Genomic DNA, 23,371 nt, shown 5'->3' with positions numbered 1-23,371 from the left:
TGGAGCAGGCCGCGCACACCCCTGCTTTCCCCAGGCCCCCGACGTGGACAGCCTGGCACTGAGCGCAAGGGGACTTTCTGAAAGGAACGCGAAGGGCTGTCGTGGGCCAGCCGGTGACGTCAGAACCGAACGCCCCCGCCAGGAGGGACGCCAGTGGCACAGGCCCCGCGGGGGCCCCGTGCGCTTGGCCCGCAGCCCCAGCGCGTGTCCCTGAGAACCGGACCGGGCATCGGCCACGGACATTTCGGAATGGGCCGCGGCCACCAGCCTGTCGGGGGGCAGAGCCTCTCAGCAGCGGGACTTCTAAATCCGAGCCCATTACGGGGACAGGCGCTCGGACGCCCCCAGACGTGGGCACGTCGTAAATTAACGGGCGGCAGGGCGCGCAGGCGCACGCTGGCCACGCGGGAGGGTGGGTGCCGGCGAGGACCCCGCCCGGAGGGCGCAACCCGGCGATTTAAGAGATACAGGAAAAATGGCGCCAGAGAAAGCCGGGCGGGGCTGGGGTTTGATGACGCCGAGCAAGCCCATTATCCGTCTGTCTCTCTGTCCATCGAGTCGTTATTCGGTCAACGTCGGTGGGCGGAGACGGCGCGTCAGAGGCTCCTCTAGGACTAGAGGTGTGCCCCGCGTTTTCACATTGCTCACCACACCGAGCACGCAGGAGGACGCGGCAAACACGCTTCGTTTCCCACTGAAGATGCTACTTTTTTTTTTTTTTTTTTTTTTTACCTGGTGAGCCATGAACGTTTCGGGGCCAGAGCAGCGATTTCCAGCATTTCTTTTTCCAAACGCTCTTTTGTCAAGAAGCTTTTGAGCCCCGTAAACCAGCGCAGGAAGATAAATGAGTAAACTTTGCTACGCTGATTCGCTCTGCAAAATCCAGCATGATTTATGCCCCGTTTTGTTTATCGCTCAAATAAGCAAAATCAGAATGGATCGCGTGGTTATTCTGAGATAGTTACGTCCAGATGATCATCCTTAATCTTTTTTTTTTTTTTTTTTTTTTGCTAATCCATTTCCACCCTGGAGATTAATCATACAGATCCTGACATGGATTCTTTCAAACAGATAAATACATAAAACGGAAGACACAGACAAATGGGGGGAGGGCATGAGACAGCACCGGAGTGAGTACATACGGGCTCCAGCGCTCTCCCCCCTCCCCTCCCCCCTTCCTCCCTCCCTCCTCCCCCTTCCTCCTCTCCCTCCCTCCGCCTCCCTCCCTCTCCTGCCCTCTCTTGCACACGTGCACGCACACATGCCCCTGAGAATTCTGGGATGTTCCACTCCGTGCTGGATGGAAGTCACCGGGGCCGCAGCGCCAGGCCTTGGGCTCCGGGTGTGGGGACGCGGCACCCGGAGCGCCTCTGATGGACGCACACGCTCCACGGGAATCCGGCGACAGGGTAGCGGGTCACACTCTGCTGTCCCCTCTCAGGGTCTTTGCACTTCGTTCCTGAAGTCAGTCGGAGATGTTTTTTTTCCCTCTTTGTCCAAAGCTGGACGTTAACAGTCAAACGAAAGCCAGTCGGCCCGTGTCCCTGAGCTAATCGCTTATCCGCCTCCGGCCTCAGTTTCTCTGAGAGACTCTATTGCTGGGGCTGCAGCGACAGATCCCCACTCGCTGGGGGGCTTGAAACCGCAGACGGTCATTCTCCCACTGTTCCGGGGGCCGGTGTCTGAAATCGAGGTGCCTGGAGGGTTGGGCTCCCTCTGAGAGCGGGGGGGGGGGGGGGGGAGGGGGGCCGGGGGGCACCCCTCCTCCCCCTGCTTTGGGGATGCAGTCGGTCCTGGGTGTCCCTGCCCGTGGACCCATCGCTCTGTTCCCTCCCCCACCGTCCCCTGAGGCTTGGTGTCTCTTCCGCGTGCTTTCTCCCCGGCTCACAAAGATTCCTGCCGCGGGGTTAGGGCCGCCTCGGGGGAACCGCTGCCACGCCCACTCGCTGGCCGGGCCGCCCTGGGAGAGCACGGCTGGGTCGAAAGCGGGAGGCCACCCCGATGGCAGGATGGCTGGGAGCCACCGCTGACCTAACGCGTCTCACGGGAGACGCTCCAACCGCGCCCCTCCCTGCGTGCCCTAGTGGAAGGGGACCGGGACGGGGAGGGGGGCGGGGAGCAGAGCGGGAGGGACCGGACGCCCCCGCGAGGAACATGGCCCACAGGGTCCCTGGTAACAACGCGGGTCAGCACCTGTTCGTCTCCGTTACTCATTCACGTTTTTATCATTTTAGGGTCTTTTGTAACCTTAACTTTAGAGCTCTTTACACCTTAGAGATGTTAGCCGTTCGCTCATTGTATGTGTCATGAATATTTTCTCCCAGGTTTTCAGGTGTCGATTGCGACGTTTTCGTCGTGCGAAACTTTTTAAAGTCTCACGTTATCAGATTTAGTACTCGTTTATCCTGCTGCTTCTGGATTTCCAGTCTCCCTTTTCCTGCGCGGGGTTAGAGACGAAATCGCCCGTGTCTGTTAAACTACTGTGAAACATTAAAACGCTAAACCCTAATGCTGGGGTTTGTTAAAGTTGGTTTGGAACCCGGAGCGTTGAGACCCCCCGACACTCGCCCCTCTCACTGCCTGGGCATCAGCCTTGGCAGCCGACTCATTGTCCCTCTGGCTCTCAGTGCCCCACGGTCGGGCTTCCCTGGCCTCTCCAGACCTTGAAATGCCACCCACGACGGCCCAGGGCTTTGCAGACTGTCACCTTCCCCAGTGCTTTTGACCCTGAAGTGTAATCTGGTTTGTCCAGGTAGGATTATTAAGCAATTGCTTCAGGATCCTCCATCCATTCGATCCCTGAATCGGCAGGTGCTCACGGCGTTAGCTCCCTCCCGCCGTCTTGCCTGCTTTGTTCGAGCCAGTCCTGAAACATGGTGTTCTCCTTGTCAAAGGCTGCTCCACCCTGGTCTGCCTCTGGTTAATGGGCACGTTTGTAGCTACGCCTTCTGTGTGAGAAACGCCGTAGCCCAGCGGTAGGAGGCTCACTGGGCAGAGTCCGGCCCGGCCAGCCAGAACGTAGACATAATTTTTCACGGAGAGCAGCGTCATCCAAAAGAAATAGGAAAATCAGCCTTTTCTCACACCTGAAAATTATATAATCGTATTAACCAACGTTACCCCCAATAAACAATAAAATAAGTTAAAAATTAATTTTAAAAATTAAAAAAATAAACTGCAAATCTACGAAGTGGAAAAAAATCAGTTTTTTTCTACATACTGTAGACAGTGGAAGCCACAAAATATACTGAAATAGTTGTTATTTCTGAAACTTAGGGAGTTTTTTTTTTTTTAGTGTTTTTAGTTTTTTCATTATGACTTGTAGTCATTTTGACTTGTAGTCATTAGTACACCGGCAGGATTTTGCTAGCGTGGTATTTTGCGTATCATAATTAAGAATGAAAAGTGTAAATGGTGTTCGAAAGGAAAAAAATCTTTCCCTCTTCCTCTCCCTCCCTCTCTTTCTGGAAAGTATCTATCAGCACAAGCCAAAGGTTGGAATCCATCCTCGAGGCCACTAGTTTTGAAGGGCTGAATGACCCGACATTATGTTCAGAAAAAAAACTATCTTCCGGAAGGCAGATAGTTTTAGGGATGGAGGTATCAGTGGTGGAGATTTATCGATAGACAGCTTTGCGTTTCCATTGTGACCAACTTCGACTGTTCTGGAGACTTTTTAAATTCATCTGGAGACGCCTCCGCGCGTCCTCTCGTGAGGGACGCTGACTGCCTGGGTCGCGCGCGTCTTGGCTTCCTGCGCATCACACGCACCTGAGGAAACCTGCTGCCGCCCCGGCGGGAAGGCGGGGCCGGGGCGCAGCCGGAGCCTCCGAGCCCGAGTTTCCCACCCACCGCTTCACTTTGTTTGTTCTTTTTCAGGGACCCTCAAAGCCTGGATCCGCCGGAAGTCAGCAACGCAAAGCTGCAGTACGCAGGGTGGGGCCCCAAAGGCCAGCAGCTGGTAAGCAGAGCCCCGCGCCCCGGTGACCCCGCTCTGACCTCGATCAGGTGCGCGTCCGTAGCCGGCTCCGCTGCGGCACACTCAGCCGCCGCACGCGGGGTGTCTGCACGTGTCAAACGGCCGTCCCCTTCTTCGGTGGAGGACCCCCTCAAAGCCGGGGTGGCGTGTGCTTCGGGCTCCACCTCCAGTGTCCTTAAGCGGGTCCCCGCGCGGGCTGTGCGGGTGGGGGACGCATTTCCTGCGGGATCAGAGAAGCCGCGCCCGCAGCGCTGCGGGGAGCTCGTCCACTTCGCGGAGCCCCGGGCGGTTTCTCTGGCTTCGCTTCCGCGATGCCACGCTCGCCCCCGAGGGGCTGATGAAGGAAGGGGGCGAGCCGCCCCTCTCCCCAGCAGCACCGGCTCATGGGATTCTCCACAGCTAGGAAGCCACCCCCGCCCCCAGCTTTGCCCCAAACATCTTCACGCGTTCTTACTCAAATCGGCAAAACTGCGTTGTCTGGGGACGCTGAGTGGCGGGGACCGTGTAACGAAAGGGCTCTGGACGGGGCTAGAAGACGCGGCAGGACTCGTCATCTCGTGGGGCTGGCGGAGGCAGCTCGCCCCTGGTCAGCAGCCACCTGCTGGACCGGCTGCGGAGTGAAAGGTTTGGGTAGGATGACCTCCCAGGTTTACCCCGGCCCTGGCAGTACCTGTGTCTGAAACCAGGTGATACCTGTGAGGTCCGTTTCGCTTTATTCCATGAGATCATATCCGTCGCCCTTTGTGTGTGGCAAGTCCCCACTGCGTGAAGATCACATGACACTGCTCACCGTTTTTTCTGTATCTGTCAGCTGATGTGACTAAAGCTGCATTTTTAAAACTCTTTCTTTTCCTAAAATAGCGCAGGAATGATCGCTTTATGAGCTTGGCGCGAGATGGTATCGCATAGACCATCTACTGTCTTAGGAACTAAATCGGTCTGATTTCCCCCCGTAGGACGATTGTATTTTCTTGGTTGCATATTAATTCCAATGCCCTGAAATGATTTAAGGAGACAGACGTGCATAGGTCACAAAGCGATTTTAACTGTCACTGACATGTCCCTTGTGCCACACATTAAGCCGGTCAAAATCAGAGAGTGACAGGAGGCCAGGGGGACGTCGCGAGCCGGCGTGGCAGAGGCCACCGGTCTGTTGGCTCAGTCACGACGAGGGGTAAAACACTTCTTCTCTCGGAGCACTGGCTCCTACGTGAGGAAGAGGTGCAGCTTCGCGGGGTGCAGTGGCTGACGTGGTCGCCCAAGACGCCGGGGGCCGGGGCTCTAGCCATCATCTCTCAGCCCCCCGTAAGCTGGCGATCGAGGACCTTCCTATTAGCAGACCAGCCCCACACCCACTAGGTCACCCTGTCATGTGACATCGCGTCTGCGTAGAGGGCTTGGCACAGTCACTCCAGGGACCCACTGCGCTGGAATCCAGGTATCTGCTCGGGCCACTCACTGACGGAGAGGGGAACTCAACCTCCTTCCTGCTTCAAGGGAAGGGGGTTCAGTTACATAGCGTTTGCTGACGTTCGGGGCTCACGGGCCCGCTGGGGTCCCTGGGGCACAGTCCCACCTCTGTCAGTTCTCCGGCCCCCCGGGGCTCAGGGGCACTGTTTAGAAATCGAACCGTCAAGTCTGATCACCTGTGCCTTCGGCTCCGTGTAGGTTTGCAAGCAACGGCGGGTCCCCTGCCCGGATGCCACCCCAGAAATTGTCCCTTGAACACAGCAAATGTGTTCCTTGCAAAACACCTGGACGTGTGACCCCAGAATGTGTCATCTTCTGACTGGAAATGGGCCCGACATCCCCACGCCTCCCCCAGCCCCTCCCGACCCCGGGCGGCCTCGCGCTGCCTCGTTTTCTACAAGTTTGGGGGTTTTAGGTTCCACGAACATGCGATATCACACAGTGCTTGTCCTTCCCTGTCTGGCCCGTGAAGCGGGAGTCATGTGACGGGGTGGAGGTGTCGGGGGTGCTGCGGTGGCGCCGTTCCAGGGCACCTCACACTCACCCTGTGGCATGTCTCTTATATCTCAGTAAAGCGGGGGGGGGGGGCTTTGTAAAGCAGCCCATGGGCCCCCTGCTTGCTCCTCCCAGCCCTCCTGTCCGGCAGGCCACCCGGTCCCAGGACCGCTCGCTGGTCAGCGGTGCTCTCCTCTGCACGAGCGGCCACCAGGGAACTGAGCAAAATGGGGCCGTCCCCAAGGACATCACAGTTCACCCAGTCCTAATGGACAGGGGGGGCAGGGACCATGTAATCCACATTGACAAATCCAGCGAGGGGAGAAAGATTGATTTTTTTTTTCTTCTAGCAAGAGGAGATTATTTCATGAAATGTCACATACGCGGAGAAGACCAGACCGAAGTGACGTCCCATTAATAACTTACAAAAGCCTCTAATCAGTTTGGGTTAATTTGGTATTCATTGTCAAAACATTCATCATGGGTGCAAAGCCCGTGACAGTAGCCAAGGAATTAATTTGCAGGAGCGGAAATCGCCTTGCGTCTCCTGGAGTAATGGATGGAGCCGGTGTGGTGAGTGATTCACTAGCCCGCCGAGGGGGCCCTTCCGACGGGGCGCAGACGTCACCCCTTCCCGGCTCCGCGGGGCTCGGTCACTCTCACACGCACTTGCGCTCGGGTCCACCAGCGGAGTCTGCGGCCATTGACTGGAACAGACGGGCGGGCGTGACAGCCACTCGGTGCCCACAGCTAGGGACGAGGAGGAGCAGGAGGGGGTGGCGGGCTGTCCCCCGCGCCAGCCGGCCCTGCGAAGGTGCAGGGAACCAGGGAAACGGGAACCCGTGACTCGGGGCGGATTTTTTTAAAATATCACTTTTTAAATATTTTTTTAAGTTTTCAGTTACAGTTGACACACTATATTGGTGGAGATTTTTAAAAATTTTTGTCATGCCGGATGAATGTGGAGCATGGGGTACGGGGAAAATATCATTCTTAAAAAGTTTTTTTTTAAAGATGTGAAGTCATGAAAAGATTTCTACACTTCAACACAGAAAAATCCTTTTTAAAGAGAACCTAAAACCGTATAAACAAAGACATTGGTGGCACTGTTATCTATAACAATCGTTTTGAAGGCCGGAAGAACCCTAAGTGGCTACAGGGGAGCAGTTTGCTGAAGTCCACTACAGTGACAGGATGAGCTGTCACGCGGCGGTTCGAAATCGTAGGTAGACTCTACAAGTATGCAAGATGCATCACTGTTAAAACTCGCTAGGAAGAACGGGCTGGACCAAGCGTTCTGTCAAAAGGGTCGGCATAACCCGCTTCCCACAAGAGCAGCAGAGCTAAGAGCACCCCACGGGTAGATGTGCGGTCCTCCCTCTTCGCGCCTGCCTGTACCCGGCCTGGTACACAGCAGGAATACAGGCGGGGACAAGGAAACTACTTAGCTTGCCACAAAGACACTCCCGAGGGCTCTTGGAAACATTTTAGCAACGTCTAAGTCAATCCTTGGGGAAGGATTCCGCCCGCAGTTTCTTCTAAATGGACTTCCGGTGGGTAAGCGCCCTTTTCCATCCAGCTGCCTTCCTGCCTTTGGACGTGGCTGTCCCCACAGGCCGTGAGTTTTATTTCACTTGTCTGACTCCTGGAAATCATGAGCACCTGCTCTTAAATGGTGATACACGTGAGCATAGATTATCAACGAGTCGATTAAAAAAAAAAACCAGTTTTATTTCTCTGAGGCTGTTTATTTTTATATACATCATGGCTAAAACCTAATTCGGCTATTTCCACTTATAATGAACAATTAGCAAATTAGCGAATTGACTTTTCTGTCTATTCTTCAATTGGGGAACCTAATCGTTTACCTGAATGGTGCTCGTTTTTACCATAATGGCTTCGAGGGCCGTTAGCAGCGGGAACTACGTTGTAACTTCCTCCGCGGGGCCTGATTTAAGGGTGTGACTCGCGCTGCGGAGGCCAGGCCCCCACCCCCCGCCCTCAGCAGCCCTGGTACCAGGCACAGCCGGGGAGGCGCCCACCGGAGCCGCCAGCCTCCCGCGTCCTTTCCCGCAGGCCCTGCGCACCCCGCTCGCCATCCCGCCCCGCGCTCTGTGGTCCTCCTGGCGCACGCCGCTGCTGTGGGTGGCGTCGCCCTCTGTCCACTGCCCAGGTCAGACCCTGGCAGTCTCGCTCCCCTGCCTGCCCCATCCCCAGCTTATTCCTCCGACGATGCCGCGCCTTCCTCTGCCCCGCCTCCGCCCCCAGCCCCCGGCCCCGCCCCAGTCCCGCCTCCAGCCCCGCCCCGCCTCCAGCCCCGCCCCCTGCCCCTCCAGTCCCGCCCCTGCGCCTCCAGCCCCGCCCCTGCCCCTCCAGTGCCGCCCCTGCTCCGCCTCCTGCCCCGCCCCTGCACCTCCAGCCCCGCCCCCTGCCCCGCCTCCTTCGCCCAGGTCCAGCGGCCTCGCGTTCGAGATTTCAGCTTATCCCCCTGCCTTTGGGATATTACCCCAGACCCTCGCCCTGCGCCCGGCCGCCACGCCCCCTCCCCTGCCCGGCGGACTCGGCTGCTTTTCCAAACAGCTCCCCACGTAGTCACCGGTAAATAACGTGTCATCCCCGCTCCTACCTGGACGTGACTGTGGCCTGTGCGGTGTAGACTCCGCTGCTTGGTTCGGCGTCGACACCGCTTGTGATGTCCGTGGACACTGACCTGCGTGGCTGTGACTGGCTCTTTTCCGACGCTGCGTGGCGGCCGGTTACAGCCGCACCGCACGGCAGGGCTTGTCGCCCGTCCGCGGACGTGGCCCTCGTTCCTCGTCACCTTTTCAGTCTGTTTACAGTGTCCCTGTGTACGTTTTCGCTTATGCCCCTCGGTGCACACTTGCCACCGTTTCTGTGGGTTTAAATTTGTATAGATTTGGTTATGAATGAGGTTAATAACTTTCGTAAGTACATTTACCATTCATATAACATCTTCGGCAAAACGCCTGATTGTGTCTTTTGCCTATTTTTCTTTAGGGTTTTTCGTCTCTTTCTTTTTGATATGCATAATTTATATATTTTGCTTCTAATTAGTTTATTATTGCCAGTATTTTCTCTCATTTTATAGCTTGTCCTTTCACTCTTATTTTGATATACTTTGGTACAAAAAAATGTTAATTTCAGTGGAATCAAATTTATTCATTTATGGTTTGCATTTTGTATCTTTTTAAAGAAATTCTTCCCTAAAACATGAAGACAGTCTCTTGCATGACCTAACATTTTTATAGTTCTATCTTTCATAATTATATTTTAAGTCCACCTGAAATGAAGCATACTTACAATTACTTTTTCATAACAGTAACCAATTGTTCCCAAACCATTTATTGATGAAGTCCGCCTTTTCTTACCTGTCTTCCAGGCTGACTCTGTCATTTGCCACTTTTTCTGTAGGTGTGGGTGTGAGTTCAGACCCTATATTATGTTTCACTGGTCTTTCGTCTATCGGTGTAACAGAAACGCACCTTCCTAATTGCTCTGATGGCCGTGCCGTGAGACCTGCTGTGTGATCAGTCCTTTTAAAAGTGCTTTGGGGAGTTCAGTTGTAATTGCATTAAATTTATACGTCAGTTGAAGGAGAATTTATAAACGTCAGCTGTTGAAGTTTCCGATACGTGATATAGTTGGCAATTTACTTCCTTTTTTAAAAAATGTCTTTCACGAAAGTTTTATAATTTTCTCCATAAATTTCTTGCAAACATTTAATTTAAATATATCCCCAGGTATTGGATAATTTTGGAACTATTTTATCTGTTTCATTTTTTTAAATGTAACTTTTCTAATTTACATTCGCTGGCGAATAGGATTGCAGTTGACTCTGTGCATTGATTTTGTATCCGGCAGCCCTGCTTAAACTCATTTAATTCTAATAATTCGCCTACGGCGTCTTCCGGAATGTTGACTCAGGCCGTCATCCTCTCCAAGTGATGGCAAAGTTGTTGCTTTCTTTCGCACCTTGTTTTCTGCAGCTTTTTCATTCTTACTGTACCTCCCGGGACCACAGCACTAAGTCACGAGGACGGATAATCACGGGCGCCCAATCCCTGCCTTGTATCTTTACAGAAAAGAAAGGCTTTCGAGTCTCCCCCAAAGGGGAGGGGCTGCAGGCTCGCTTGCTAGACACCCCCGCTCGGTCCCGGGATGTCGGTGACATTTCTAGCTCTTTCTGAAGTTCCGTTTGTTTCTTCGTTGTCCTTTGTTGTTGCCGTTGTGGTTTCTGTTTTGTTTTTCTTTATTGCGAATAGATTTTGAAATCAGTGTGTTTTCCGCCTCTCTTGAGATGATCATATGGTTTTTCTCCTTAGTCCGTGAGGTGTGTTGTTTTGATCGATGGAGAACCAGCCTTATGCTGCCTGGATCAGTCCAATTGGTTATGATGCATTTTCCTATATAAATATGTGTGTGTGTGTGTACATATATATACACACATATATATTTACTGCATTTTTAAAACTAGTATTTTTAAGGATTTTTGCATCTGTGTTCACGAGTAAAATCGATCTACTAATGTGGTAAATTACATTATTGAATTCGACTTAAGTCGCTTCATTAAAATGGCACTTAAACAGGGACAAAGGCAAAATGGGCATAAACCTATGTAACTTATAAAGCCACATATAATTTACCAGTTAACTTCCACAATTCTACAAAGCCGACCAATTTAAAAGCAGTCACGTCAGTTCTCGGCAGGTGCCGGGGCCGTGACGGGCGCTCGCGATTCCTGCTCAGACCGTCTTATCTCCCACGCCCGTCGCCCCGTGCCACGTCGGGGCTCTGTTTCCCACGATTGCCCTTTCTTTGACTCACCGAGAAACCTTCTTTGAAATAACGCAGCGCGATCTGTCGTCGCTTTGCTGGGCGGGATTGTGCCGTTTCCATTGACGCGTTCACGTCAATTCCCGTCCCGCCGGCCCTCAACCAAAGCAGGACCCCTTGGCGCCAACGCCCTGGTCAGCGTCAGCTCAGGAACCAAAATTCGATGACGGGGCTCGGTAATTGTCATCCGGGTCGCCTAGAACACTTCAGGGAGTGGTCCGGGCCTCATCTCGGCTGCCTGTGCACAGAGTGTTAAGGGAGATGAAGTACGTGGTGAAGAAACCATTCTGTTTTCAATTGTCTTGCAGACGTTAACTTACAGACCAGGAGAATGTCTTTGACAGCTCCTCCCACCTGCCAATCAACCTTCCTAGCAAAGGGAGTGCAAGCCTCGGGCCAGACTTTAGGTAGACTGGGCAGAATTACGAAGGAGGCTTCCTTTAGCTTTGTCTGTGCTGGTTCTTTGCCTGGCTGCTAGGGGTACTGGAGCCCCACTCACACTAGTGGAGACACAGTTTCCCTTACAAATGACACTCGTTTGCATAAAAAGGGAATTGATTGGGAAGAAAAAAATAAAGTCAGTAATAGTGGCAGTGGTACTCGAAACCATGGCAAATCCTGCAGGAAGCTGGTAGCTGCCCAGCCTTTGGGGACCTCTCTCGTCTTGGCAGGCACCTGACTCAGGGTCGGGCCGAGTGGGGACGAAACCCAGCCCCGCCGCTCACAGGACGGACAATGCCCTGACCTCTCAGCTCGGTCCCCCGTCTGGAAACAGGTAGAAAGACCTCTCAGCGATGCTGCGATGCTGTGAATGTTCCCGGAACAATGCCTACGTGGCCTCACTTGACGCGGTAAATGCTGGGTCCCTTCCTTGGCCACTGATGTCACAGAAGAAATCGAATAGTGTCTTGAATCTGGGCCAAGATATAATCATTTCTGCTCAAATGGTGAGAAGATTACAAATTGAAAATACATAGACTTTGGAGCCAGACAACGGATTCCGCTTCTCTGACCTTGAACCTTCGGAGTCATTTTCCTCATCCGTAAAAGGAGGATGGTTAAAAGTGTGTTTTGCATGCTCGTCGGGAGAATCTGAGGTAACCTGTACGATTAAATCGCATCATCGTGACTGTGTGGAGGGCGTAGTAGGCACTCCGTAAGTAACGGCCGTTCGTCGCCGTTTGGATCGGAACCGCCACCGTCCCCCTCCCTCGCACACGGGCTGCCTGCCTCTCTCGGGTCATGTTCCCTTAGAACGTTTTCCAGGGTTTGGAGGGGCATCGTGCAATAGACATCTGGAGCGGAGAAGCACCGAGATGCCCGGGGCTCATTCTCCAGGCTCTGGGAATTTGGACTCTTCGGCTATAATTTGTGCGATCTGGGGGTAGCTGTAGAGGCTACGCAGAGGGGCCCTCGCCTCATGAATTCGAGGCCCGGGAGCTCAAAGCCCGAACTCAGCATCCTTTTCTGCAGGCGGTGCCTTCGTGCGAGACTCGTCCTGTTTTCTGACTCGCGGTTGCTTCCTGCCTTCCACGAGGTCTCTTTTCAGGATTAAAGGGTGGTAACCTGGGTCCTTGAAGGGGCGATTTTGTGAGGCGGTGGCCCTTAAATGCGAAGTGAACTATGGTGGAGCAGTCACATTGCGACCGAGACGGCACGTGGTTGCCCGTGAGGAAGAGTGGGTGCCCGGTGGCCGGTGGCCGGAATGAAGGTCCTCGCTGGTGCCGGTGCTCCGGAGTCTCCTCCAGGTGACATTTCCGTAACACTAAGTGACAGTGTGCAGCGCGAACACCTCGTGATATCATCAGGAGTTTGAGATTTTGCTTCCTTAATTAACATTTTCATTCTGCTGAAATTTCGGAAGTGCCGATTGCCAAGCTCACAGCGGAAGGCTGGCTGCACATTAGAATACTGTCATGTGCTCCCGGCTGAGCTCGAAGGTGCCCTTCCCCACCGAGCCAGCTGTCCAGTCGGTGGGGGCGGCCCTGGCCCACGCCCCTTGCAGAGCGGGGACTCTTCTGAACCAGGCAGGGCACCGGGGTCCCTGGGGCTCGGCCGTGACATAGTATCTCCACGCTCTCCCCAAGCACACACGTGTACACACGTGAACACATGCGATCCCCGTTTACTTACCTGATCTCACCCTGTGATGGCCGTGTGCTATCACACGCACAGGAGCATAATTTTATCTTGAAGCCTTGTCCTCAGCTTCACGAAAGTCACACATCAGAGCCCCCCAGCCTGACGCGGGGTTCCGAAGGTGAGCGGGGACCGGAGGGGTTTTGCCCCAGGCGTGGGCGGCCGCCTTGGGGCAGGGTCATCAGGGCAGCGTTTCAGACGCTTGGTCTCGACTGAGGTCGGGGTTTTGAAAGGACGAGAAAGGCAGTGAGAAGAGGGACTTTAGATGACCCACGAGGCTTCCTGGCACCAAGCTCGGCCCTGTGGCAGCAGGTCCTGTATCAATTGGCCGTAGCAGACATCGGATGTGACACACTTCGCAGACTTTCAGTGGGGAAGGCGGAGGCAGAGGCTGCGAGGCCTTGTCTTTAGTCATTAGGATGCCGTCCTCTGTGGCCAGGGGCTCGTGGTACTGCTTTCACCACTAACACGTCACCTGTAAATGTGCTTTCTAACCCTCGAGCTTCTCTCCCGTAACTTACCTGCCTTTCCCCCACCACGCGGCGGGCACGGCAGGTGCGGTCGTCTGCATTCGCGGATGGGAAAGTCCGAAGGCGGAGCGCTGAGCAGTCTCTGCCGCGTCCCACGGCTGCTCGGGCGGGAACCGACAGAAGAACCCAGCGTTCTGAATTTCAGGCTGGCGGATTAGCTGGGAAAGAGGAACTAGTCACACAGGATCAAGTCGGTTGTGGTCACCGCACAGCCTGGTCAGTGCACGCGCACGCGCGCGCACACACACACACACGCACACACACACACGGACGCATCCGGAAGGGAATACAATAATGCAAGTCTACTTTAATAGTCACACTTTGCGTCTGTGCGCGTTTGCAGGATTGCGGCATGGTTACTTCTTTCTGTGCGTTCGTAGTAAAGGCGAGGGCACGTGGTCAGAGCCCAATGCCTTTCGCTGCCCGGTCTCCCGCCTCAGAGCGGGCCGGACGGACCGTGCGAGCTCACGCCGGCCACTTCACTCGTCAGAAGAGCCCAGTGCCCTCCGCGTGGTGCCAGTGAGCATCCCCGCAACGCAATTGTGCCCGATGCCACCGAGCCGCGCACTTACACACAGTTATGGCAGTAAATTCTGTGTCATGTGCATCTTTACTCCATGAAAAATTTTTTCCAGTGATTCACGGAGCCCTTGCCTGTCCTTGGCCTACGTTGAGGAGTCCTGCTCTGTGTCCCCACAGCCCCAGCTGTTCCTGTAGGCACATTGTCCTGTGTGTTTCTTTACCAGATTGTAAGCAGAATAAAGCACGCCATATGCCTCCCCTCATTTATCCCTGTGCACAACGAGGTGCCACTAAATAATTTTTAATGAATATCGAGTGACTGAAGCCCAGATTTCCAGTTTCCCAGCCCACCAATCCTCATTCTAGAGAAATACGATCGTTTAAATGGCGAATGCAGTCTGCTATTAAAGGGCTTGAAAGTATCAGACGCTGGGTGAGCGGCGTGGGGTCAGAGTGTCTGGCCCGCCTGAAATGCAGGTCATATCAGAGGTGGGGGATCCCCACGCGCCCCTGAGACCACCCTTGCTGGGTCCGGTAATGCGTGGTGGAAATGCAGACCACGCCTCTGGGTACAGATTTTCCGTGAGCGCCGTTTACCGCCACCTCTTTGTTTAACGCCCTGGTTTCCTTTCTCCAAACTAGATATTTATCTTTGAAAACAACATCTACTACTGCGCGCACGTGGGCAAGCAGGCCATCCGCGTGGTGTCCACGGGGAAGGAGGGCGTGGTCTACAACGGCCTCAGCGATTGGCTGTATGAAGGTAAGGGGGCGGGGTCTGCGGGCGGTGGGCGCGGTCTGTGGTCTGTGGGCGGGGTCTGTTCCTCCGTCTTTAACCACAAATGAAACTCCAGTTTCATGAGGGTCTGCTAAATTAAAAGGATACCGTTGGCGCTCCAGGGAGCGTCAGGCTGTCAGCGGGACACTGACGTGTTGAGCACTCACCTGGTGGCCAGGTGTGTGGGGCTTTCCAGGACCCACGCTGCCCCCAAAGGGCAGGAAGCTGGGACTGGGAGGTGTGTTGTCCCGGGAGGTGACTTCTAGGGGCACTCAGAATAGGCACAGGTGTGTGACCCCCACCCTGACCTGGGAGGGGAGAGTCAGAAAAGGAATAATGGGTCGAAGCTTCTGGAAGGAGCCATCCGCGTGCCGTGCTGTCCCGAGTCCATCTGCCTCGTCGGACACGTTCTACTCCCGGCTTTCTTCGGCGCCGCTGGCCACAGCTGCCTGCATTTTGGAGTAATTAGAGATCTGAGCAAGAAGCCCTTTCCTTGACATCCATGCTCCGCCTCCACGCTAATGACGCTGTGACCACCAACTATCGATGGCCATGTGGTGCCCGGCACCCTGCTGAGCACCGTGCTCTCTAGCCCTTCATTTGACCCCCTGTCCTAGTCGGCTGGCTCAGGCAGCTGTGACAGACGCTGCAGACCGGGTGGCCAGGTGTCTTCCTGGCCTGCAGACAGCCACCTCCTCCCCTCACGCGGCTGGCAACGGAGGACACACTCTGCACCCACAGAGAAGGGCGCCAGCCCCACCTCCCAGAGGCCCCCACTCTCAATGCCGTCGCCGTGGGAATCGAGGCTCCCATGTGAATTCTGGGGGCACTAGCCTGTAGCCCCAGCACCCTTCTGGCCTTGTGCTGGGAGGCCCCCATCAAGCCCAGGACACCGATTCTCCCCAGCCCCGTGCTCGCCTCAGTCTGAGATTCTACATCAAAGGGGCTCCACGAACCTTAAACTAGAAAGCAGAGAGTTGTGTAAGCTGAGTGTCACTTCCCATCAAAGTGTCACTAAAAACTAAGCTCTATGACCTGGCTTCTGATTTTTTACTTGAGATACAAATAACCTACAATAAAACGCGCAATTACAAGGACACCATTTGATGAGCTGGATAGACGCGGGTCCTGTGTGGCCCCTTCAAGACACAGCGCTCCCTCACCCCGGAAGGTTCCCCGAGCCCCTCTGCAGCCAGCTCACCCCCGCCCCAAGTCCCCTTCCTGAGGCCACCGCCCTCCTGACGTCGGCGCAGCTTGCTTTCCAGCAGATGGGCTGGCACCTGGACAAGGGTCCAGGCTGTGCCCCCAGTGTGACCCCCTAGGAGCCCCGTGTTCACTCCAACGTGGCTGCCACAGCTCAGGGTCCCGCAGTTTCCGAGTCACCTCCTGGGCCCCAGGGAAATGGACCTTGACATGTCATTGTCACATTGTCCTTTGCCCCCCGTGACGGCGGAACAGGCCCTGACCATTGCCTGCCGTGGTCACACTCTCCTGTGCACAGACGGCCTGAGCGGCGGGCCCCGAGATCCAGGGGAGTTGGCACTGCGTCGCCCCAAAGGAAAAGGCACCGGAGTCCTGGCCGCAGGAACGAACATGCTCCAGGTCTAAGCGCCTTAAAAAGCCCACAGGCAGGAGGTTTAAAATATCTTTCTCGTATCTTCCTGATAAAACACAAAGCTCATTGCTTTGCAATCCGAGTTAAGCTTTCGCTTCAGCAAATCCATCGAAAGGAATTTTTTCTTTGAGGCATTTACACGAAATTGTGCTGGCGCGATCGCCGCGCCCCGAGCGTTTGACATCAATCGCGGCGATGTGGTGGCTTAATCGACTTAGCATCGTTCTCTGGGAGGTTTCATTCGCTGGCGCTTAGACTTCCGAAGGTGGCGGTGGGGTGGGGGGGGGGGGCTGGGGAGTCCTGGTTCCTCTTTTTAATAATGGGAAGGTAGACTTTGAAGATGGTTTCATTTCCAGATATTCTCTTTCAAAAAAAGAAGGAGGGAAGGAAGGAAGGAAGGAAGGAAGGAAGGAAGGAAGGAAGGAAGGAAGGAAGGAAGGGGAAAAGGATGGACAGACAGGAAAGGCGCGAAGGAGGGAAGGAGGGAGGGGGGAAGGAAAGGAGGAGGGACGGGGAAGACAGCTTCCTGCAAGCGTGTGTGTGCAGCCTGGAATGCCGGTTCGGAGGCGACGCTAGGCCACGTGAGTGGGGACACCCTGCAGGCCGCGGGCTTCTCGGCAGCAAAACACCGTATCGATTTGTTCTGTTTCCCAAGAAGGATCTTGAACATAGCGACCATTTCCGCAGATTGAGGGCCCAGGGAGAGAAGGGGTGGGAGACGCGGGGGCTGCCAGGAAGCTCGTCCTGTGATGAACGTGGACACAGACTCCGCAGGAAAGTCCTCCCCAGTACCCGGAGCCGTCGCCGGCCGCGGCAGTGTGACCTGCCGCGGGCGGTGGACCCAGACCGCCCATGTGTCGCGCTGACCCTCTGGACACCCCGCCTCCTGGTGACCACGCTCGGATTCTGATGAGCGGCGTGCACCTCTTTACTTTCCGCTTCTGGGCGAACGCCACGCGGCCACGTAGAATCTTGGTTTTGATGGAAGATTAGACACCGCTTGGTACCACTGCCTTCGGGTTTACTGGAGCTAGTTATCCAGAGCTAAAGTCAGGTCGCCACGGGATTACGGAAAGGTCGCAGTAATCCTTTACCTCGCCCGTGAGTTTCCCTTTTTGTCCCCGGAGATAAAGGAAGCGGGAGTGACGTTTGGGATGGTGACAGCCCTCCTGACCCCGGGGGGTGCAGAATTCCAGCTGGCCAGGCCCCCGAGCCCCTCCTATCGGACGCCAGGCCAGGCTCGCCTGCTAACAAGGACAGGGACGTGCGACGTCCACGGAGGGTTTCTCCCACCCCACCCCTGACGGGTCACCATGGAGACCCCGTTTCTGCCCAGCGCTGCTTCGTTCATGAGCCTCTGGGGCAGCCGTTTCCCCGCGGGGACGTCCTGGTCGGCTGTGAACTGACCTGTGTCCCCACTGCTGGTCTCGAGTGGCCTCTGCTTCCTCCCCGCCCCACCCCCAGAAATCCGCACACTCCCGGGGGCTGCACTCGGCCCTGGCGGCTCCCTCCCGCCCCGCCTGGCCACGCGGGAGCGACCGAGCAGACGTGCCCGCGAACTGCGGTGCAGACGGCGCGAGTTCTCTGCAGCGGACCATCTGCGGGAGTCTGCCTGCCGCTCAGCACCCCATCCGGACGGGCCAGGTGGCTGTGCGAAGTTGCTTGTGAGTCACCTCGCCCCACTCTGGCACCTGAAAGGCACTTTGCTGGCTGCTGAAGACACTGGAAAATTACAAGCCCTTGCGAGCTGGCCGCCTTCCTTCTTTCCTTTTTTTTTTTCCCTCCTTACCTTAGCAGACCTCTGTGTTTCTATCAGCCCTGGAGAAGCTCCAGAATCGATACACTGGGCGCCGTGGGATCCCGGAACGCTGGAGTTGGGGGGGGCGGTGCTGGTGGTGGCCCCTCGGTGGGCAGAGGGGGACATGTCCAGGGCCTCTGAGGACAGCAGAAGCAGGGCCGGTGGCCGGGATTCGGGCTCTCTCACCTCACGTGCAGTAAGCAGCTGAGCTCCGCACCTGGTGTGTCCAGCAGGCGGAGGTGGACGGTCAGCACCCCGCGGGCTTCATGGCGGATGAGACTGTCCGGTGTCGGAGAGCAACGGCAAACCCATGTCACCCTGCCGGGGCCTCTGCGGGCCGCTGCCAGGCCTGGGGGAACGTCCTCGGAGGACAAGGAGGAGTCGTTCAGGAGGACGACTCGTAACGAAGGGCATTGCTGTCACAGTCCCACACACCTCGGGGTCCTCCCACTGGGAGCTGAGGCGGGGAAGCCCGTGACCGGGGACAGACCACGCACTGGTCAGCCTCCCCAGACCCAGGGAGGAAGGTCGGCAGAAGCCCCCGGCGCCGCCAGCCCCCGACTCGGCTGTGGAAGGGCTTCACGGCTGGCGGCCACAGGGCCCTCACCGCCGAGGTCCGGAGCCCCCAGCTCGTCCGCGGCCACCTGGTCCCCTCTGACGGCCACCGCCCGCCCCCCCCACGCCCGGCCGGCTCGCCCGCCTCTCCGTGGCCCCTGACCCCTGCAGGCCGTCGCCCCGGGCTTCGTGCCAGCCACGCCGTCCCCCACGTGTCGTAGGCACTCGTTTCGTTGTCTCGACGTGGCCGCAGGTCCTCACCTGCCTCCGGTCGCGACAGGCGCGTGCAGCTGGGGTACGGCACGCCCCCGATGACGGCCGTAGAGTGGTCTCGCGTTATGTGATCAGGGAACGATGTTGATCATGATCGCAAATCCAGATCTGGAGGGAATCTGTGTACCGTACGTACAGACCGGGCACGAGGGGGAACCGCTCGACCCGAGAGCCGGCTGGCACCGAGACGGGGCCCCCGCTCCCCAGCCCTGACTGTGACACGTGGGACACGTCGGCTCTCAGGTTGTTAGAAACAGTAAGTAGAGTTGTTCTTCCTGGAATAGCCATCGGGTCCCACAGAGCCCGTCCTTAGCTCCTTTAGCTAAGACACCGCAGGGCGGCCAGGGCGGGTCGGCGGGTGTCCCTGGCGGGACCTGAGGCTCTGTCGAAGACGGGCCTTCATCTCCCCGCCACACGATGACACTGCGTCTGTCCTCTGAGAGCCAGGGGCACCCTGGGCCTTGAGTACCTTCTCCTGCTGCTCGACTGTGTGTGGGTCAGGCGCCCAGGCAGTCTGTGCATGCAGGCGTCTGTAGACATACACACAGCACACACAGTAGGCCTGACACACAGTGTGCCAACAGTACGCACACAGTAGGCCTGACACAGTGTGCCAACGGTACGCACACGGTAGGTCTGATCCACAGTGTGGCTACAGTATTCACACAGTAGGCATGAATGTATAATATACACATAGTACATGCACAGTAGGCCTGACACACAGTGTGGCAACAGTGTACACACAGTAGGTCTGACACACAGTGTATCAACAGCGCACACAGTAGGCCTGACGCATAGTGTATCAACAGCACACATAGTAGGCCTGACACACAGTGTGGCAACAGTATACACATAGTAGGCCTGACACACAGTGTGGCAACAGTATACACACAGTAGGACTGACACACAGTGTGCCAAAAGAATGCACACAGTAGGTCTGACACGCAGTGTATCAACAGCGCACACAGTAGGCCTGACGCACAGTGTGCCAACAGTACACACACAGTAGGTCTGACACGCAGTGTATCAACAGCGCACACAGTAGGCCTGACGCACAGTGCACACGCGGCATGCGCCCAGCACGCATGTGCCTTGCTGCAGTGTGGATCGGTTTCCTCTGGTTCTGTCGTTGAGATCGTCTTAAAATAACAACCCTCAGCAGTACAATAATAATTCGACTCAAAAAGCACTTGTTAGGTTCATAATGCTCAAATGCGCGACCAAAGAATGTTTGCCAGGCGGCCGTCTGCTCCGGTGGGGCCTGGCTCGAGGGGGTTCTGCCGGGCTGGGCGGTCGGCACGGGGCACGCCCGGAGCCCCGCGGAGCGAGGGCGGTCGGGGCGCCAGGGGAGTCGCTGGCATCTGGTGGCCCAGGGCTGTGCCCGGGCGGCTGGACCCCACCCCTCTGTGTTCACACGTCACCTGTTTCCCTTCAGAGGAGATCCTGAAGACGCACATTGCACACTGGTGGTCTCCGGACGGCACGAGGCTCGCCTACGCCACCATCAACGACTCCCGCGTGCCCGTCATGGAGCTCCCGGCCTACACGGGCGCCGCCTACCCCACGGCGAGGCCCTACCACTACCCCAAGGTAGGCGAGCAGCCGCGGGGACGCGCCGCACCGCCCGCTTTGGGACACCCTCTCCTCTCGGTCCCTTGTCAGGGTCTGGCCTCTGAGAGGCCAGAGGGGTCTGTCTGTCCGTCCCCGGGCCCTGGGTCTGGGCTGCGCAGCTTCGTGCTCGGTCACGTTCTGGCCAGTAGCGTGTCTGATTGCTCCCAGACCAACTTCTGGCTGAAGCCACGTGCCCCATACGCCAGAAATGCCTGCTGGCCCTGCCGGCCAGCAGTGTGCAGCAGGAGGGAGGTGGCCAGGGTCCCAGAGCCCAGGTCAGGAGACACCTGGTGACCCAGACAAACCCCACAGCCCGGGGGCCTGAGCGGCAGACACTGACTCTCGGGGTCTGGGGTGGGAGGTCGCCCTCCCAGAGCTGGTCTGGTGGGTTCTGGGGCGAAACGCCTTCCGGGTTGCAGTCGGCTGCCTTCTCTGAGGGTCCACGCCACAGCCCCGCCCTCACCACCGCCACCCCTGATCACCGCCCGGAGGCCCCCTGCACTGTGCATCCCTCTGGGGCCTGGGGCTCCCGCCTGCGAGCGGTAGGCCCTGGTGTGACAGCCCGTTTTCTGTGGCTCTTCCGTGGGCGTGGCCGGCGTCTGCGAGGTCCCGGCATGGGGGCGCGTGCCCCCTCCGAGGCCGCGGCCTGGGCCTCGGCCATTTCCCGTTCTGAGAGTGTCCCGGTATCACCGCGGGACATGGGTTCGCCTGGGACAGACCGTCCTGCCTCTGCTTGTCACTAAGCCTGCACTGTAGGGAGGGCCCAGGGCTATGGCGGGAAGCACAGTCAGGCACAGGGCGCTGGGCGACACCCAGCCTTTCAGCCTCTCCACGCGCCCACCGCACGCGCACGCGCATGCGCGCACACACTCTTCACCAGTGGCGTCTGACCCTCGTCTGACCCCCAGGAAGGGGATGGTCTCCCTGGCCAACCCTCTTGGTGCGCCCCCGACAGTGGGCTCCGGGATGGGAGCTCGGAGTCTTCTGGAATGACGGAACTCGATGGCTCAGGATTTCGGGTCTCGTGTTTTAATGGAAAGTCACCATACTCTGGCCAGCAGAGTTCGGCCGCCCTTTGCCCCGAACCAGAGGCGTGAGCTGGTGGACGCACCTTCGGCCCTGTCCTGGGGCGGGGCTCAAGGAAGCGAGGGCGTCCGTGAGACCCACAGTCGTGTGACGGCAGGGGCCTCGCTCGTCGCTCACGTCTCTGTCCCTTTGCACCCCCAGGCCGGCTGCGAAAACCCCAGCATTTCCCTGCACGTCATCGGCTTGAACGGGCCCACCCACGACCTGGAGATGACGCCGCCGGACGACCCACGCATGAGGTTCGCTCCCTCCCTCCCTCCGCGTTGCCGGGAGTAGCGACAAGCAGACGCGCGTGCGTGCGCGTCTCCGTGCGTGCGCGTCTCCGTGCGTGCGCGTCTCCGCGGGCGCAGGTGTGTGTGAGCGCTGATTCAAACGCCGCGCGCAGGTGTGTGTGAGCGCTGATTCAAACGCCGGAGAGAGAGGTGCATTGCCCACGGCTTCCCGCACTGCGGTAGGTCCCGAGTTGGTTTTTCTGACCCACGGATGCCCGTGCAGTACCCTCGTCCCCCGCGGGGAGACACAGATCACTTTCTGCCAGGGCCCCCGGTTTTGCGCGGGACTTTGGAGCGCGGCTGTGTCCCGTGGCTCCGGGGACTGAGGGCCGAGTCCCGTTTCGTAAGCCGGAGCTCCCAGTGGGTCAGTCCACAGCCGGTGGGGGGGGGGGGACATACCAAAGGGCGCGTAGCCTCTGGTTTAGGCGTTTTTGGTTTTTTGGTTTTTTTAATCAAAGCGGCTGAGAAGCAGAATCTGTGAAAGCAAAGTGGTCTGAATGTCGGTTTCGTTTTGTCCCAGAGTCAAGCGGCCTGGGGGTGATTAACATCCAGAGCCTCTCGTGCTGTCGTTACACCTGTGTGTTGAGAATGCTGGTGGGAGGAAGACTCGGGGGGGAAAAGGGGGACTTGGGCTGGCATGGGGGCGTCTCACTTACAGACAGACCCCTGTAACCTGTCAGGGGGCCCTGGGGGCCCCAGAATGAGTCCTCCTGGGACTCCGCGAGCAGCCATAATCCAGCTGGGCTGTTAACTCTTCAGGTACAAAAACCTCCACATTAGTAACCTCCGGAAGCTTCTGGAAGGCCTGGGGCCGAGGCCCCAGCCTCCGCAGCTCCCCAGCAGGCCCAGCTTGGGGCTGTGTCTGTGGGTGCTCATGTCTGCGGGTCTGCCAGGGCCTCCTCCTCCTGTGGTGGCCTCCGTGGCCCGACCGCCCGCCCGCATCCCGAAACCCCGAGGCCTCAGTGGAATTCCACTGGGGTTTTCTCAACCCTCCTCCGTGAAGCGTGCGGTGTGTACGGTCTCGGCTGAGCAGACCAGCGTGCTCCGAAGGGTTCCCCTCTGCCTCTCTCTGCACCCCCAGGCTGACCCTCTCGCCAGCAGCCAGCCTCCCCCCCACCATGATCCTCCGGCCCCTCCTCGGGGAGCAGGCCCTCTGTGTGCGAGTCGGGGTGGGGGGGGGGGGTTAAATCGATTTGGCTGGTGATGCTGTTTCCGGGATAGAAGAAACGTTCCGATTATGGCTCTCTCTTCTCTCGTGACGATGCACAGATTTCACTGTTTTCCCTCGGCCCCCATCCCTGCCAGGCCTCCCGGGGCCTGGTCCAGCAAACTCACCAGATTAATATGGAAAGTCACCTGGAAAATGCAAGCCATCTGTTTGAGTTAATTGGAAA

At 57.1% G+C, this 23,371-nt stretch overlaps 1 protein-coding gene across 5 annotated transcripts in view; it reads left to right on the top strand.

Annotated features, from left to right (window-relative positions):
* DPP6 (dipeptidyl peptidase like 6) overlaps positions 1-23,371 on the top strand; it is a 320,383-nt gene that overhangs the window by 260,653 nt on the left and 36,359 nt on the right. For all 5 annotated transcript variants that reach the window (XM_036230619.1, XM_036230620.1, XM_036230618.1 and 2 more), the window contains exons 7-10: positions 3,880-3,961; positions 14,632-14,752; positions 20,444-20,598; positions 21,847-21,944. In XM_036230619.1, coding sequence (XP_036086512.1) covers positions 3,880-3,961; positions 14,632-14,752; positions 20,444-20,598; positions 21,847-21,944 — 456 coding nt within the window. The remainder of the gene's footprint in view (positions 1-3,879; positions 3,962-14,631; positions 14,753-20,443; positions 20,599-21,846; positions 21,945-23,371) is intronic.

The sequence above is a fragment of the Rousettus aegyptiacus genome, unplaced genomic scaffold (genome assembly GCF_014176215.1).
Source record: "Rousettus aegyptiacus isolate mRouAeg1 unplaced genomic scaffold, mRouAeg1.p scaffold_m13_p_13, whole genome shotgun sequence".
Classification (NCBI taxonomy): Eukaryota; Metazoa; Chordata; class Mammalia; order Chiroptera; family Pteropodidae; genus Rousettus; species Rousettus aegyptiacus.
The sequence above is the reverse complement of the archived record's forward strand: the minus strand, read 5'-3'. Positions and strand labels throughout refer to the sequence as shown.